At 37.4% G+C, this 17295-nt stretch overlaps 7 protein-coding genes across 7 annotated transcripts; 2 read left to right on the top strand and 5 right to left on the bottom strand.

Moving 5' to 3' along the window:
• Positions 1-57: 57 nt before the first annotated feature.
• PHYBLDRAFT_189621 (hypothetical protein) lies at positions 58-3811 on the bottom strand (the record flags this gene model as incomplete). Its single annotated transcript, XM_018439688.1, has 6 exons — positions 58-1823; positions 1890-1981; positions 2042-2839; positions 2908-2967; positions 3037-3370; positions 3445-3811. 6 exons carry the CDS (start codon positions 3809-3811, stop codon positions 250-252), a joined length of 3225 nt encoding a protein of 1074 aa, XP_018283190.1. The 3' UTR covers positions 58-249.
• A 3033-nt stretch (positions 3812-6844) lies between these two features.
• Positions 6845-7003, bottom strand: PHYBLDRAFT_95645 (C2H2-type zinc finger transcription factor; the record flags this gene model as incomplete). Its single annotated transcript, XM_018443921.1, has 1 exon — positions 6845-7003. A coding segment is annotated over one exon (159 nt), but the record flags the coding sequence as incomplete, so codon positions are not given.
• Positions 7004-7989: 986 nt separating this feature from the next.
• PHYBLDRAFT_69075 (hypothetical protein) lies at positions 7990-9583 on the bottom strand (the record flags this gene model as incomplete). The annotated part of the gene is made up of 2 exons (XM_018442051.1): positions 7990-8581; positions 8655-9583. The coding sequence occupies 2 exons, from the start codon at positions 9581-9583 to the stop codon at positions 7990-7992; spliced, it is 1521 nt and encodes a 506-aa protein (XP_018283188.1).
• Positions 9584-9967: 384 nt separating this feature from the next.
• On the top strand, positions 9968-10645 carry PHYBLDRAFT_69074 (hypothetical protein; the record flags this gene model as incomplete). Its single annotated transcript, XM_018442050.1, has 3 exons — positions 9968-10014; positions 10201-10408; positions 10505-10645. 3 exons carry the CDS (start codon positions 9968-9970, stop codon positions 10643-10645), a joined length of 396 nt encoding a protein of 131 aa, XP_018283187.1.
• A 373-nt stretch (positions 10646-11018) lies between these two features.
• Positions 11019-12269, bottom strand: PHYBLDRAFT_153741 (hypothetical protein; the record flags this gene model as incomplete). The annotated part of the gene is made up of 4 exons (XM_018433239.1): positions 11019-11305; positions 11679-11841; positions 11947-11979; positions 12063-12269. The coding sequence occupies 4 exons, from the start codon at positions 12267-12269 to the stop codon at positions 11019-11021; spliced, it is 690 nt and encodes a 229-aa protein (XP_018283186.1).
• A 1751-nt stretch (positions 12270-14020) lies between these two features.
• Positions 14021-14878, top strand: PHYBLDRAFT_176379 (hypothetical protein; the record flags this gene model as incomplete). Its single annotated transcript, XM_018437753.1, has 4 exons — positions 14021-14167; positions 14233-14284; positions 14372-14410; positions 14472-14878. The coding sequence occupies 4 exons, from the start codon at positions 14021-14023 to the stop codon at positions 14876-14878; spliced, it is 645 nt and encodes a 214-aa protein (XP_018283185.1).
• Positions 14879-15818: 940 nt separating this feature from the next.
• PHYBLDRAFT_95402 (C2H2-type zinc finger transcription factor) lies at positions 15819-16274 on the bottom strand (the record flags this gene model as incomplete). The annotated part of the gene is made up of 2 exons (XM_018443902.1): positions 15819-15938; positions 16065-16274. Coding segments are annotated over 2 exons (330 nt in total), but the record flags the coding sequence as incomplete, so codon positions are not given.
• Positions 16275-17295: the final 1021 nt, after the last annotated feature.

Raw genomic sequence — 17295 nt, 5'->3', positions numbered from 1 at the left:
GAACAGAAAATTTAAACATATCTATCCAATATCACAGTCAGTCTTTAATTTTTTTTTCCAAGAGAGACAGAGTCTTTATCAGGGGGTTCACCAATCCCTTGATATTAGACAGTTCCACTGATGCTCTTGTTTATTTTTAGATGTGGCATGTATTGGAATAAAATGATAAAACAAAAAGAGATAAAGAATACATATAAACATATAATCGATATAAAAAAAAAACAGGGGTCGATAAATACTTTCAAAAATTTAGGCATCTTTGCAGATCCACCCACAAATAGAATTAGGATCAAGAACTAGCTGCCAAGTATCCCAGTAATGCAAATCCAGTTTTACAGCCACAACGCGAACTGTGCCATTGCGGCTAACCGTCTTGATGCGGACATAACCCTCATCGTTAGTGTCATCGTCGTCCTCAACATCATCTGTCTTGAGTGCTTCCTCATCAGAGAAGGTAATATTTGCGCGTTGTTCAGCAGAACGACGGACAGGAGGTATGTAACTGGGACGTCTACGACGACACATTTCTTCTTCATGCTTGTGGATTACAGCTAAAAATGAATCCAAATCTTTGACAGGTTTTCCCTGGACCTCGACTATCCATACGCCGGGACGAAGTACATGAGAAGCAGGGGATCCGTACAGAGTACAGGACACATATACACCTTGAGGTACATCACGGACTTGCTCAAGAACAGCCTTGTAAGGACGTTGAATAAGAGCACCCTGCCAGCCAATAACCCGGGTAGTTTCAAATCCGCTAAACTCACTCATAGGAACCTTGACCTCAATTTCAGCACCGTCTCTCAGTACAATCATAGTAACTGTATCTTGTTCATATACTTGCATAATACTAGACATGCGAGTAACGAGTCGGCCATTCATGCTAAGAATGATATCGCCGACATGTAATACACGAGCGCATGGGCTACGATCGTCCAGAATGTTCAACACATACAACAACGTGTGGCGTGTGCTGCCACTCTGCTCAATCTTACGGACCCATTCGTCAGAAAGTCCCAGAGTACGTGCAGCCGCAATACGCATTGTCCACAGCTCTACGTCAAGGCCCTTGAAAGTGATAGGTTGGTTGAGACGACACTTGTCAAGAGTAGACTTAATTAGTCCAACCGACAGACCAGACATAAAGGATGTATCCTTGCCCTTTTCCGATTGGGTAGAGTAGCTGACCCATAGAGCCTGCGTTCTTCCCTCTCCATCAACCAACAAACCTCCTTGGGCATTTATTGAATCGTCAATCTTGATTCCTTCAACGTTCATGGCACGCCATCGCGGAGGAGAACATTCACGTGTACCGACGTTAGAGATGGAGCTCACGGTAGTCTTACGTAGAATAATCGAATGGTCGTTTCCGACACCCACAAAGTTAAGTTCATCACCTTGATTGAGCTCAACTGGACTGAAATCGATTGGTTTTATGGGAGTTTCTCCGATGAGGGCTGGATCGTAGCTTACGAGCACGTAGTTGTAGAAGGGATGCAAAAATACAATCTTCCCTGGGATGATGATAGAGTTGGCAAAGGTAATAAATATATCTCCAATACTGATAGGAATAGTGTCGCGATCACACACAATCAAAGGGGGGTTGGTAGATACAACATAGCCAGATCCATAGAATTGTGTACCCTTCATTCCGTCTACGAGGTATGGTAAATAAAAGTCGATGGCAACGAACGATGGCATAAGTCTTTGAGCTAATGCAAGTGAAGGATCAAGAGGAGGAAATGTGGCTGAAGATGGGAGATAAGACATTTTCTTTGGAGGAGGGGGCATCTCAGTAAAGTCCCACAATCCGGTGAGATCTGTAGATTAATATTATTAAAAAAAGAATAAGCTTGAAGTCCAATTCGTAGATGTGTTTCTATTACCATTACGGACAGCGACACGGAACTTGTGCCAGTGTCGGTCAACGTGCATAATCATTATCTTGTCCTTGTAAGCCTTTTGGAGTGAATAAAATCTAATTGATAGCTAAATGAGAAATATTCACGCTGTTAAGTCTGTTCATTCAAAAACCCACCGAATTGGAACACGGGAGCCATCAGGAAGAGTTTGCATTGCATTGACAAATGCTTTTAGATCCGGAGTTGGAATATTGTTGACACTGACAATTATACTCTTGCGCCATGCACTGGCACTTGCAAGCATATGTCCAGAGGTTGCAACATAGACACCTTCAACAGGCTGCGAATAAGACTTGGCTAGCTGATAAGACAAATCATGAACAACACCACCGCCAATCTCGACAAAGGTATCGGGTGTGATAGAATGAAGATTCTGGACAGCCACTGTGACATCTTGGACCTTTTTTCCTCTGCTGATGGTTAGAGTGACGTTTTTATCGACAGAGTCATCAAGAACCGAGAACAGACTGATGAAGTGAGGAACCATGTGGCCATTGCAGCCAATTATAATGTCGCCTGGAACCAACACTTTATCTGCCGGACCCTTGGGAAGTACGGATCGTACTACAAGCATGCCTGTTTCATCAGGGAATCGGCTTCGCACTTTTTCTTCGATGTGGGCCTTGAGTCCAAGTCTGCGTACCTCATTGTAAGGCTGGTACTCAAATTCGGTTTGAAGTGTACCGCGTGGAACCTGGCGCCCTCTTTGAATAAAGAGCAATGCGCGCTTTACACGATCCAAGGGAAGATAGTAGCTAGATGAAGCACGACTGGCACCACCTGCATTCAATGCTACTGCGTGGCCATCGATATCAAGTACTGGACTACCGGAAGACCCGCCACTTGTGCCGGACGCAGCTTGGAGATAAAATGTATTAAAGTCATTGTACTCTCCAACCCCATATTCTGGAGCACTTTTAATAAAGGCAAAGTGTGAATTAGAAATAATGAAATAAGAACTGTGCTCTACTGTATACACTACCGACGATCGAGACGGGCAAGAGTACCAGCTAGGATACTCAGTTTCTCACCAGCATCGTTGCTATTGAGCGGTGATTAAAATACAGTTATGCAAGTCTTCTTGTGTTTATATATAGATTGATGTATTTACCCCACCACTCTAATGTCAAGTCCAACCTTGGCTCGGTCTGGACTCAACTCGATTTCTTCTAGCTCCATAAATTTGATTTTAGATGTATCAAACTGTAAATATTTCAAAATTTTGGTTAGTTTAATAATTATAGTATGTAAGCTTATGATCCAACGACATGCCTGCATGAAGCCAAAATCATGAACTGGATCTCGGTAGACGGGTTTAAGATCAACTTCTTCATAGTTTGTCAGTACTGCCTGAGCAACAATTGGGGCGGAAGATACAACATGCCGGTTTGTTAAAACAATGCCTTGCTGGGCATCCACAATGAATCCAGTTGCAGTGTATGCACCTTTTGGACGATTTGATATCAGCAAAAAATTAAATGGTGTATGCATGTCTCAAAGAAGAAGAAAAGAACCTTACCAGAGGTCTCAGTATCGAAGCTACGGACATGACTGGCTTTGATTGATACGATGGCTCGGATGGCCTTTTCCAGAGTTGGTTCCCATGAACGAGCACGATATGGGACATTGGACGAAGGTGCTGGCATGACATGGTCAACTGGTAAACGTGGCATATGAGACCAACCAAAGGTCCCTACAGCAAGGGATTTGGATCTTCCACGCGGAACTTTGTCTGGTGCTTGTTCGAGAAGAGTTGCCATTGACACACTATCACGATGAGCACGTAGGCTAGATTGTGTCTCGGCTGTTTCGGTTGGCGCAGGCGATTCGACTATGGGTCGAAGCGAGGGTGTTGCAATTGCAAGAGGATGTTGAGGCTCGTTCATTACAAAGTATTAATGAGGAATTAACAAAGAATGAAAAGATAATAGTAATAATGATGGTGTGGTTTATGCGTAGATACACTTTTTTTTTTAAAAAATAATAATAATTGTAACGTCACTGTTTAAATTACCATATTGAAGTTGGCTTCATTTTCTGCCTTTTTTTTTCTCTCTTTCTCTCTCTATCCTTATATTCACTTTATTGGTTTTCTAGTAGATTTGGGCATTAAAGTTAATATACTCCGACTTTTTTGCGCACTAAAAAAAGTTTTTTTTTCTTACGCACATTTTTGGTTTGGATATACATTTATTGATCAACTTAAAAACCAAAACGTTGGCTTATTAAGATAAAGCTACCGAGTAGTGTTAAGCAGAAATATAAAGAGTACTGAAAAATAACGATAGTAATATTAATAACTTTGTATTTTTTTAATTAGAGGTTTGTAGCAAATGCCACACCATCAACAATATGACTTTGGGGCGTTTCCACTCCAAAAGAAAAGGTTGATCATTCACCCTGAAAACAAAAGTGGTATAATAGATTGGTTGAGCTGTTGCTACTATAGTCCCGAACTTGTAGTCTTGATAATTAAAAGAAAAGTATCTGTACACACACGCTTGTATTGGTTAATAGTCAGCGCGGAAACATTTAGGACATAATATCAACCCACACTACTTGACATGAGCCGTAAGTCAGAAAATGATTTGGTTAACTTGTTCCAGTCGACACATATAGTAGAATTGTCACTGTACACGAAATTAAGTTCGTTTCTTAAAACAAATTCAACAAACGGACGAGTTGGTTGATTAATGTGCTTTGCTTTTGTTTGTTTGTTTTTTTTTTTAAAAAAAAAGTGTATGGATTAATGTGGTTTTAACTTTCATGTGCTCTTCTGTATGTGTTTTGGTGTCTGTATTCTTACCGAGCGAAATATAGTATCTGCCCTCAATAATATGATGGTATATTTGAGGCTTAATGCAGGCTAACAATTTAAAGCATTACTCTAACATATATATCATAAATGGTGTAGTCTACATAAGTGGTTTATTTGATCTATTCTACTGATATCATACTAGAATTTAAATTCGATAATTGTAACACAAAAAGCTTCCGTAATTGTATTCGTCTTGTACCCCCTAAGATCATAATAAGTTACCTTTGGGTATATAACCATCAACAAACAATACAAAAGAAACTACCCTAATATAGAGACCTCTAAACTTCATTGTTGGAGCAACATAATTAAAGTAAGTTTTCTTTCTATCACACCCCAAAATTCTCAGGCATCCACAAATCCCTTTAAAGCTTGAAATTTAGACTCGTTTTATTGGATTATAGGTTTCTACCCTATAGAAAAAAAAAGGTGATTTTAGTGAATTGGTCCAAGTTTTCTAGGGCTTAAAGAATGTTTTATACCCAAATTTTAATCAAGCACCAATTTCTTTCTCTTTTATATATATCCCATTTTTTACGCCACCATGTTATTGCAGTCAATGCAAAACACCTTCCAAACTTCTTCAACCCAGCACAAGAATTAAAGATAATAAAATTATTCAAATCTAATAGCTTACCATTCGGTAACAAACCCCCCTCCTGAATCCGGGTTACATCCTATTTCATAACACCTTCTACAAAGATCACGAGAAATCTTATAAGCAGTTCTTATGGTGATACTCAATTATCATTCTTTAGGCTTTTAAAAAGTAGGATTCAGGCATAGAAATACTAACAAAAGACAGATGTATAATCTTTGATAAAAAGAATCAATTAAGGAATATACATGTCTTCATCAATATCATAGTATTTAGAGAATAGCTGTTTTTTTAAGATAAAAATTATAGCACATAACAATAGCAATAGCAATAGGTATATGTATATTTGTATGTATATCATATAAATTAGTACTTCTTCTTAATATACTTCTATTATTTGGATCAATAAAAATCATAACATTCCAATATTATGTATTAATTAGTGTTTTATATGAATCAAAATGTAATTGTAAGCAAAGAGAAGTTAGTTTTCAGACAAAGTAGACATTTATTCAGACATTTTACCTGTAATTATCTAATTGTCTCAAAGAGACAAAACAATTTAGGTACAGTAATTACAGTCAAAGCTCGATATAGTGATATGGATGGTGGACAGAAATTTTATCACTATCACTATATCGAGCGTGATTTTTCTTACTCCGCACATTTTTTAGTGATATTTCTAATGCCGCTGTGAGTGACTACTATTTTCTAATAGGATTCACAGTTTTTTGTCTAAGAAAGTGGGCTTGCTTTAAAATGCTAAATAAAATATATACTACATTTATTTTTTTATACTATACAAATAAACTCAGAGCTCGATATAGTGATACTGCAGTTTGTCTAGACTTACTCTGTACACACATTAGCCTATCATTATTTTATTTCACTACCTTTTTGTACTTATTCAAGTACAAATGCTGCTTCCATACATACAGCAGGCTCGCAAATAAAATAAAAGAAAAGAAACAACTGTCAAGGAAACTGCTGGACAAATTATAGAAATAAAGAAAAAAGAGAATAAAAAAGAAAAAAGAACAGGTCAGAAATTATTGTAGAAATTTAAGAATTTGTGTGTGTGTGTGTATATACTTTCTGCTTGATGGGTAATTGTGATGAGGATGACTTGGAAATATCAGTTAAATTCTGGGATTGTTCAAAATTCGACTAGAGAAATTATAACTGTATTTTGTACATAAAATGTTGGTGGGATTGCTTTATTTCGGTGGAGTATATAGCGTATAGTGTATAATGTATAGTGTATAATGTATAGTGTACTTTACTGTAAAGGATAATAATAATAATAATAATAATAATATGGAGAAGGAAGGGGCGCACAATGCAAAATGAAAAAGAGCGACAGATAGACAAAGTACCTGACCTGTACAAGAGCAAAAATGAAGGAGTCGTTTTTTGTTTGTTTGTTTGTTTGTTTGTTTGTTTGTATGAAAAGGGTTATTCGGAAGGATCAAAGGCAAGGGCAGGTTTAGGGCGACCAAATCGATGAACACGCATATGACGCCGCATATTGCTTTGGACAGAAAACCGTCGTCCGCAATTCTCTTCAGTGCAAACAAATGGTTTTTCACCTGTGTGAGAATAAGTATGAATCCGTAGCGAAGAAGGTCTGGAGAACTTCTTGCCACAAAACATACACACATATCTCCCTGCCTGGAGATCTCTCTGTCCGTCTGTTTCGTATACTTCTTGAAGTGGAGGAGAAGACGGAGAAGATTGCGCAGACGGTTTATCCACTGTAATGGTTGGATTCAGCATAAAATCAACAGTACTTGCGGACGCAGTCCTTCGGTGAGATATGTCTGAGTGAGTACGATTGTGACTTGCGCGATGATGTCCTAACTGGGTCCAGCTCATCTTGGTGTCTGAAGGTACACTCATGTCATCCTTGGACATGGTAGGTGCATATAACGACAGGCTTTGGAGATCGACTGGAAGACTGCTTACACTTCTACTACTACGATGACCAAGCCCGGCTCTCACTGGCCTAGGACGTACTGTTTCCAATAATAGGCTCATGGCGTGAGAACCATCTATAGTTGGCCCTACTCCTGGCCCTGCTCCTACCGATGTTGTTGTTGATGTTGTGGAAAGAGGTGGCTGTGGCGGTCGTCGAGAACTTTCGGGGGTAATGAGCGGATCTGCTTCCTGCAATAGAAACTGAATCGAAGGCAAGCTGGGTTTGTCGGCATGATGGGACATGTAAACGAATTCAAGTGGAAGAAGAAAGAAGAATACGATGACCAAGTGGAAGTTAGATAGTAAATAACCTGCGGACTGTAAATCTCCTCTTAAAACATCGGATCGACCTGACCTTACTACTTCACTTACTCAGCCATGTACGAATGAGCAGGTTGACTGGTTAGGTAATATTGTTATAGATAATTGCATCGTATTAATATTAATGGACTAATATGCTTCTCTGACCATGCTCATACAGGAAAAACACAAGCTCATGTAGCAGCTATAAGCAACGTGACGCATTATAAATCAATGACCTGTAGCAGGCCAATCGATCCAGATTTCCAAAATGACAATAGTAGCAAGCATTTTTTTCTTCCTCTTCTTCTTTTTTATTGCCACAATATCCTTATCTGCTAAAACTTTAGTTTCAACTGTACCGCATCAAGCTATGTTTGCCTAAATTTAGGTGAATCAAACAGAGCAGGTTTCTTAACAAGCCGATAGACTTGAACATGCCCCTGCTGGTTAGCATGAGTAAGATGGCGCGAAAACCATATCTCAAGAGGGCTCAGTGATAATAGAGGACCAAATCTTTGCTCCCAATAGACAGGTGGGCTCATTTGAGACAAGTCCTGGACAAGGTTGATGTGAAAGTATTGGGAGCATCTATTGAAGAAGCGTGCTTCGTCACAGTCGCGAAGTTCTCGTCTCTTATACGCCAAATAGACAACTGTTCGGTGAGAAGTACTGAGATGGTATAGCGTAGCAATCAAAGATTCGAATGCGTGGGGAACATACAATACATCCGATGCAAGCACAATATCAACCTGGGCCTTGGCTGTCACCCGCCGTGCATCCGCTTCAACCCCCCACCGCAGCTGCTCTATTTGTACCTGGTCATCAATACCAGATTGGTTTAGTCTGTAGTTTCTACGTATCAGTCCCAGTGCTTCTGGCAGATCTGTCAGGGTCATCTTAGGCCCCCTGTTTCCCATTGAACGGCACATCGCTTTGATCAAAAGACCAACACATCCTGTCCTACACCAAGGGTTAATACGTGACATTTGCATATGCATATTTGTGTATATTCCTAAACGAATATGATATTCACCCTGCACTGAGATCCACAACGTGGCACTTCTCTAAACATCTCGGTTGCTGTTTGAGGCGGTTAGCTATTAGATCTGCAATAACAAGTGCAGAATCCCACAGCTTTCCTGGAGTACCTGCGTCCCATACTTCTCGTATCATACAGAATATATCCTTTTTGGCCCTTGTCAATCTTGGATCAAGCATAAATGCTCTTCCCATATCCACTTTTGAGTATTCGTGGCCCGATTCTTGCCAGTTATAACCAGTCAAGGAATTATTAGATAGTGAAATCGGCACCGCCAAAGATAGTGCATCCACCGTTTGTTTTGTGTTGTTGGTAGGTATACAATGCAACACATATTTTGTTTTTGTCAAGTGTCTCTGTTTGCCAGATACATTTCTGATTATGTATTCAAATCCGCCATGTCCTCCGCCAAAGAACCCTGGCCACTTAATTGTCTGGTTATTAAGTATGTCCCATCTATCGGCCTGTATTGGTCGTATATGTATACTGTGTTCTGTGTCATGTTGCCAATTTTTGCTGTCAATATTTTGGCTTAGAAGCTCGCATCTTAATTCCAAGGCACATTCTGTTGCTTGTGCTCCAAACAGAGACAGTCCAAACTCATTGACTAGTTCAAGACGAATACGATGCCACTTTTCTATTTCTGCAGTTGCTTGGTGAGGACATGGCAGGACAATTCGATAAAAGGTTGAGTGCTGGTATAGGGGACGAGAATATCCCTCATCTTCGTTCAAACTGGTTCGATTCTTGAGAGGGCAGTAAATTTCCCAGGGCTGATCAGCCAAGAGTTTTTGCTGATTACGGGTGTCAATAACAACTGGTTGTGAAAAAAAAACTACCATTCTTCTAGTCAAAAGACGATCGGAATGGTTCATTCCTTTTAACTTTCTTTTTCGGAGAGTCAACCTCTTTTTCATGTTCATAGATATGTGACGTCCAAATGCTACCCAATTACAGTTTTTGCACTTTAAATTCAAAAAATGATCTTTTTTTTTTTGGACAAATTAGAAGTTAAAATTCAGACACGCGGATTACCTTTTTTGGATACAATAAAAATAAAAATCAGGCATTTTGAGACGGTAAGTGTGGTGGTTGGCAGCCGCTTGTCACTTGGGTACCTCCAAAGCAATGATAGACACTGCTATGCTTTGTCCCCATGAGGGTTAACTTGAGCCATTGGCAGGACTCGCTGTATTGAAGAAAAAGTTTAAAGAAGCACTTGGAAATGTGCATCATATAAAAACTGTCAAAGACATAAAAGACAAAATGGAAGAGCTACAGAAAGAAAACCAAGGAAAAAGGTTGATATGGAAGGGTTGAAAGCACGAAAAATTTATGCCGAAAAAGTCGGAAGGTATCTCGTTGAACTCTTAAAGATGATATAAATCAAAGGACAGAATATTGCGGTGATTGGTCAGAAATTCGCGAATACCAATGACTAACTTGTGTCTCGCCGCGCAAAATATTGATCTTTCCAAGAAGGAGAGAAAGCATGCACTCAATTGATGCACATGTAAGAGCTACTAGCCAAAAGTAGTAGTGGACTATCTCAAGATCTCAAAGAGAGAAGTGAGTCTGATGAAGAATTACAAATAATTCTTATAAAATATTCTCAAGAAGCCAAGTCCAGACAGCGTACAAAAGAAGAAGCGGAAAAAGAAGTCGATGATCTCAATCGAAAACTCGTTAAAAAAGACGACCTGTCGAGTTTGATTTTAAGCATAACTCGTCTTGAAGTTAGTGATGAAGTATATATATATATATATCTGTGTGTGTGCGTGTATGTGCACATTTGTACTTTAATACAATGTTACCTTACAAGAATATATTATTTCTTTTAATAGGAGAATTCTGCATGTATACGTGACAGAATCAATCTTATCAAGTTATTTGATGAAGAGTTTAATCTTGAGGCTTCTACACCATTGGAACCTGACGAAGATACAAGTACTCTTACAAGAATGTTTGATATGAATAATGCATGACTTAAACGTGAAAAGGTGTGCATGTGCCTGTGTGCAACTAACATAATGTTTTACAGTAGTCCCTCGATAATTTCAAGGCCAAGGGAGGGACTAAGTGCCTTGAAATTATCAAAGAGTGAAATTAACGAATTCGGATTATATATTTTCCGATAAAGGTATAGGGAGTGTCAAAGCATCCTTTGGTAGAAGTACCCACTCAGTAAAGTTAATCATGATACCACTCTACTGGTTTTTAAATATAAATACCTTGGTACGCTTTTCTTCACAACTTCTTTCCTTCCCCTTTTGCTCTTGGTACACCCTTTAGCCTTCTTCATTTTCTTTTTAGCGTTCTTCTTCCTGCTTCTTGTTTCTATTATACCTTTTAGTCCCATCAAGCAGCATGTTCACCATCAACTCTGGTACCTTTTGCTTTTCTTGGTACAAGAAAAAGCGGCTTTTTTTCTGTAACAGCACTGTAAAACTTGAATAGCGTGCTTAAGTTCTGACGGATATAAGCAACATGTTGCAGGTACTTTTCTGGGCCCGAAGTCTTATCGGTAGGAATCGCGCTTTCTATGATGTTGGTGCTGTTGTCTTTCTTTAACTTGTTAAGTTCAGAACTGTATCTTGTTGAACTGGTCATGTGATATTGAGAGATACGATTCTTCGACTTCTTGACTACCAAAATCACCAAGTTTGAGATTAATTTAATTAACCTTGGTAGCTATTTCTTTTTGGTTGCTTTGTCTTTTGCAAAACAAAAAATCGATACTAAAGCCGTCCGACCTGACCAAGTTTCCAAACAATTGCTTATTTTCTCCATTTGGCATTATACTTTCAATTCTGGAAGTATTTTTGCTCTAATTATTATGATACCGGGGGTTTTTTTTCATTTACGTTTGAATTCTCAATGCCTGGGACCTTAATATTTTTAAAAAAAAACTGAAGTTGATCGTTGTAACCTCTTGGCAACTTTTTACCGGGAAGAAATGCGGATAATGTGTTTACAAAGTTACAGAACGCCAGTGCAATTAAGAGGTCAGGAAGACACTAAACCTCTGTGGAAGAGGTATTCTCATCATATCGTATTCGCAGTGGCTGTTATGTTCAGATTCAATGGAAGAAAGTAAGCGCGTCAGTAAAGGAATGAATTTTGCTGGGAATTCTGACAGAGTCTTCAGTTTTACTCTGGTATTTAGAATGTCCCTCAGAGGCTGGCAGAGTTTAATAAATCCCTGTCTACTTATGTCGTCGTTTATAGTGCTATTTGCTGGCTACACTAAATCTCCTTGGTAGATAAATTGATAGCAGTATTTTACAGCAATATTATGAACGTCGTTTGGATTCATGCTCTACAAGTTTGTTTTTTATAGCAAACACATAAAATTTGTTTAGATCTTCATTACTCTTTATATGCGTTGATCACTTTTCTTACCACAAACATAGTGTGAATATGATACCAAAGATAGCAGATTAATTTATTTGCAAATTTCTCAACAATTTCGTTCTGATATGATGTGGCTACCTCTGTAAATGCATGAGCGAGACATTGGCTTGCTTCACCGATTAAAGCTATGCCATAGCATACCTTGGGGGTTTCTCTTTTGAAATCATTCCATTGTTGTAAAAGGGTTTGAGTCATTAGAGTATCACTTATAGGTCTTCTGTTGTTAACGAGTTGACAGATGATGTACAAAAATTGCTGCTTGAAGATAAAACCAGGCGCAGGTTCGTTGGAAATTTGTAAAAGATAATAATTTACAAACAGCTTTGCGCTTTAAATTAAGTGTCTTATTGAATTGCAGCAATAGATATTTTTTTCTTTTAGGATGGCTTTGTATTTTTCTTTAATGCAACGGTTAAAAAGGAGCTTTCGTGTGTAAGCGGTATAATAATTTCCAAGGTTAAGAGTAAAAAATTCTTTTCGATAAAATATAAAAAGAACATTCAGGTGATCGTGCAGAAGCATGGCCTGGTAGCTTGCATCTTGAGCAAACAACTTCAGCGCCGATATGTGTCTTTTGTCTTTTGGCTTCCTTTTTAGCTCTTTTAATCTGTTCTGGCTATTTAAGCTTTTTACCAGTACTAGTACCAAATATTATTCAACATATTAATAGCTATACCTTTAGCACCAGTCTCGGGTATATATAAAGAGCATTATATATATAGATATTTCGTAAAATCTCCCCTCTGGCCACAATCAGAGTATATAGCATCTATAGCATTATTGTTAATTTTGATCAGGTACACGTGTTGCTAATATTACTTGCTTTCAGACCCATTATTCTCTAGACGTCTTTTGTAAACTTCGTTTTTCTTGCTGAAAATGAATGAGAGATGCATGTTTTTTTCTCTCTATAAAACAAGCAAAGAACGTCAAAGAAGGTAAATAAGGTGTAATATATTTACCACTGCTGTCAAATATATATCTTAAATATGGCAGCCAAACCTTGATGATATTGTTTCAATTTCAATATTTCTTCACTTTCTATATGTTTTCTTTCTACAAATTTGCTAAATAACCACTTTAAACTTCATTGATTTTTTTTATCTTTTCTTTTGTTTTATTTTGTAACCACCAATTAAGTCTTTTGCAAGGTTCATTATCTCTTTAGAAAACTCTTGCTCACACCGTTTTAGGTGGGTTTTATTGTTTTTGTAATAAGCTTTCGATCAACTGTAACAATGTATTTCTAATTCTTTTATATAACCACACATCTTTAATCTCCAAAGTGTGTATTCATACCCTGAAACCATCTAAAAGAAACTCAAAAATAATGGCAATATCTAGGAATACAACCATTTAAAGTTCACTAGACTTATTTTAAAGGGGTAAAGAATGCTAGAGACCCTGCCATAGCTTTTTAGTAAACTTGTTTTATTAGCAGATGACCGAATCGTATCTCGGGAAAAGAAACTGGATAACATCAATAAGGACGCTGTAGCTCATAGTAAATACAGTAGTAAGCCTTTATACAAATAAGACAACATCTCTCAGTTAATATGATCTATAATCATAAGCAAACAGACTCATGAGCTGGAGGTACACCAAGAATTCACCAAATGAACAGTCTGATCATTCACCTTAACATGTCTCAATTTTATTTTCTCTCCGTCTAAAAGAGGTAAATAAAATGTTTAAAAATTAATTTTTATTCGTCGAAAAAAGAAACTAACTTCGTCTGACTTCAAAATAGAAACCCTGTATTGGACGTCAAGTCCGCTTTTACATCCTTTTTTTGTTAAAATCAGTCCCAGTCACTATGAAAAATACAGATGATTGTAAAGATCCTATACAAGTGGCTTTTTGATGCATCTCTTCCAAAAGCCTATATATATAATATATATAAAAAAAAACCCCCAAGAGAATAAAATTAAAAAATATATAGCTGAATGTCCTCACTAACGCGATTTGTTCAATCAATCGGCATTCGCCGTAATTTCTCTACTGGTGTACCAGAAACATCAAGACTCATTTATGCATCTAACAATTCTGGTCTCGTGAAGCTCATTAAGCTATTCTCTGTATCTACTCTTGGAGTAAGGACCTTAGTGTTTTTTAAACAATTTGAATATATGTACATTTTTTTTGATAGAATTAATAGATTTCCTCTGCTGCTACACCTGCAGTAATGTATTTCTGGGATTCTCCAGCAGGTAAGTCGAACTAGGGGTATTAAACAATAAACAATAAACAATAAACAATAAACACAACTAATTAACTCAGGATTCTTTGTGGGACAGTTCAGGCAACCGAATTGAGTGGTTATATGTTTCTTGGAGGTAAGGAAGGAAGGAAGGAAACAATAAAACCTGAAGAAATATACTGACTCTATCACAATAGCTCTCGCGGCTAGTACATGCTCTACTGGTGCACTCCACTTTATGCTCTCTCCATATGTGCACACAATTCAATTACACTCACCCCCGCGAAAAACAGTGACTGCAGCTGATACTATTACACCTAACAGTGTTATTACCCTTGAGACATTGGATATGTTTGCGCGAAAACGAGAAACTACTCTAGCATTGCGAGACTTGGTACCTAATCCAGGCATGTTCTCGACATGGAAAGTATCCAAGAAAGTACTGAACCGCCAGTTTGAGTTGGAGCGTGTCAAAGGTATCCCACCAACCATTCACCAAGACAAGTTCTGGCTTGATCAGAGAGATGCTAGGGGAGATGGTCCAGTCATGGCTAATCTGATACGTGTTGTGGAAGAACATGATCGCCGGCAGCGTTTGATCTGATTACAACAAACCGAATTCGATCGAACAAAGTGTCTTTTTACCTTTATCTCTGGTTTATTGGATATGTTGGGCGTGCACAAGAGTAGTTGGGGTCGGCTACTGTATTTACGTACTCCCAAAAATTATATCAAAAATCAGGTTTTTCGATTTTTAGTGACAAACAAAACATGCCTCAACTTCTTTATATCCAAAGTAAAAACACCCAAATAGCCTGAGATGTTGACTCCTCATAGAAGTGATAATAATAAATTATATATATGCTGTGTTCTCCAAAGAAAGCTAAAGAAGTAATGAAAGCTTTGATTATATCAGGTATAATTTTTACAAGAATATACATGTTATGGACTATGGGGTCTTGGAAACTTTATATATATATATATATTATATGTGCCTTTGTTTGTTGAACCTGGCTAATAAAGTATTCCAAATACATTGACTTAAACTAATAACAATATTTTGCAATGTCTTGTATTCAAAGTGCTAATAGTAAGAAAGAAAAGGGGTTTTACTTTTAGTCAATTGGCTATCATTTTTCTTGTTGGAGTGCACTCTTTTTCTTTGGACCTCGTTTGCGTCTTGGCCTGATAGACGGTTTTTCTTGAACAATTGATGTATCAATTTCAATATCCTTACAATTATCGGTATGCTCGCTCATATCAACATCAGTGTTCTTCGGGGCTTTAATGTGAGGTATATTGCGCGAAAGACTTGCTTTAGCACCTCGTCCAAATGAGATAGTTTTTGGAATCTTTAGCCGTGTCAAATGATTAACTAGATCATCCATATCTACATCCACAGGCTCTCTTTCTTTCTCTTTTTCTTTTCCTTCCTCTATAGTTGACTTGATTATTTGTCGTTGATCCTGCTGCTGGTGTTGTTGTTGATTAATTGATGCTCCATGACGTTTTTCGCGTTTATTCCATTGATCGTAAGTAAGTGTACCAGTCAATACAATATCAAACGGAAAGTATTTAGGATAATGGTGCTTATCAATTAGATGTAATCTTCTTAACCTTGGGTCGATAAAACGCTTTTGACACCCTTCGACGTAACAAGCGTACTAATAAAGTAATTGAATAAAGGTACTTACTATCAGTTATTGCTATTGCTGGTTTCTTTTTAACTTGAAAAAGAACGAAGGGTATGGGTATATTTTTAATTCAAAAACTCTTTATGTTGTCCTTACAATCTTTTCGCCACGTTCTTTTTGTATTTTCTTAAGAACATCATGGAATTCGTCTAAATGGAGTTGAAGCCAATGAGATGAAGGAAACACTTTTTCACACACTGAACAGGTATTTAAGTGTTTTGCCTCATAGTGCAATTCATATGCATAGATCGATGGAAGCATAAGTGGATGTCCATCGTGGTGGCAGGAATGATGTTCACAATAGATTGGTTGAGTAATTCTATTTGAATCTCAAAGTTATTAATGTAAACAGTAGAAATTACTATCAGCATCACATTACTCTTTGAGCGTTTCTGCCTCTTTATTGATCATTTCAGCATTTTTAGCATCTACTTCTTTTGTCAGCCATTTTGCACGTAGTTCAATTGTTCCGGGTTGAAAAAATAAACTATTCGGTGCATAATTTGTTTTTTTTGGTGAATAGAGTGAGAGCATCATTTGGTGAGGACAGATTGAAATGATTCAATAGAAACAAATGTCAGAATTTTAACACCACCAAATATTTTAGAAACAAATATATATATATATATGATTTTAATATTTCTTCTATCACTATCATGTTTCACATACCGTATTCCTACTTTAAATTAAGACAATGGGGGTGCTCAGCCAGATTGATCGATCAAATTTTGAATTCAGAACGCCATATTATTGGACTACAATTGTAATAGCGACGATAAAAATTTGATCGTCTTTTTGAAAGATCAAATTTCGATCAAATTTTGATCGAAAAACGTACGGCTCTCTGATTAACCTAATCCTTACTTTTTATATGCAATACGATACTGTTTTTATCTTTCTCCTTAATAAATCATAGAATTTATTGCCAACAGTTATATAATACTTCTTTCTCTCCATCTTACATGCCAAAATATAGTACAAAGCAACAAGCAATTGATGCCTTGAAGAAATCGCATAAAATCAGGGAATTTATCGTGAAAAAAAACACTGGTAGAGTCTTTATCAGCAAGTGCAGACGAACTTATTAAAGATATTTTAGAAGTAATCAAAATGGAAGTTAATATAAAGTTGGAGCAGATGACTGCCGCGAAGGAGCTTAAACGAACACTTAAAGCCAATAAATACATACACAAGGTTGACAATGTATTGCCAGATGTTGAGTAAAGGGAAAGAGCACTTGATTTCTTTGAGAGTCTATATGCCTACAGGCTCAAAGAAGAAATCAGAATGTGCAAAGATTATTCTATAAATGCTATAAAAATCTATG

The sequence above is a fragment of the Phycomyces blakesleeanus genome, assembly GCF_001638985.1.
Source record: "Phycomyces blakesleeanus NRRL 1555(-) unplaced genomic scaffold PHYBLscaffold_51, whole genome shotgun sequence".
NCBI lineage: Eukaryota > Fungi > Mucoromycota > Mucoromycetes > Mucorales > Phycomycetaceae > Phycomyces > Phycomyces blakesleeanus.
The sequence above is the reverse complement of the archived record's forward strand: the minus strand, read 5'-3'. Positions and strand labels throughout refer to the sequence as shown.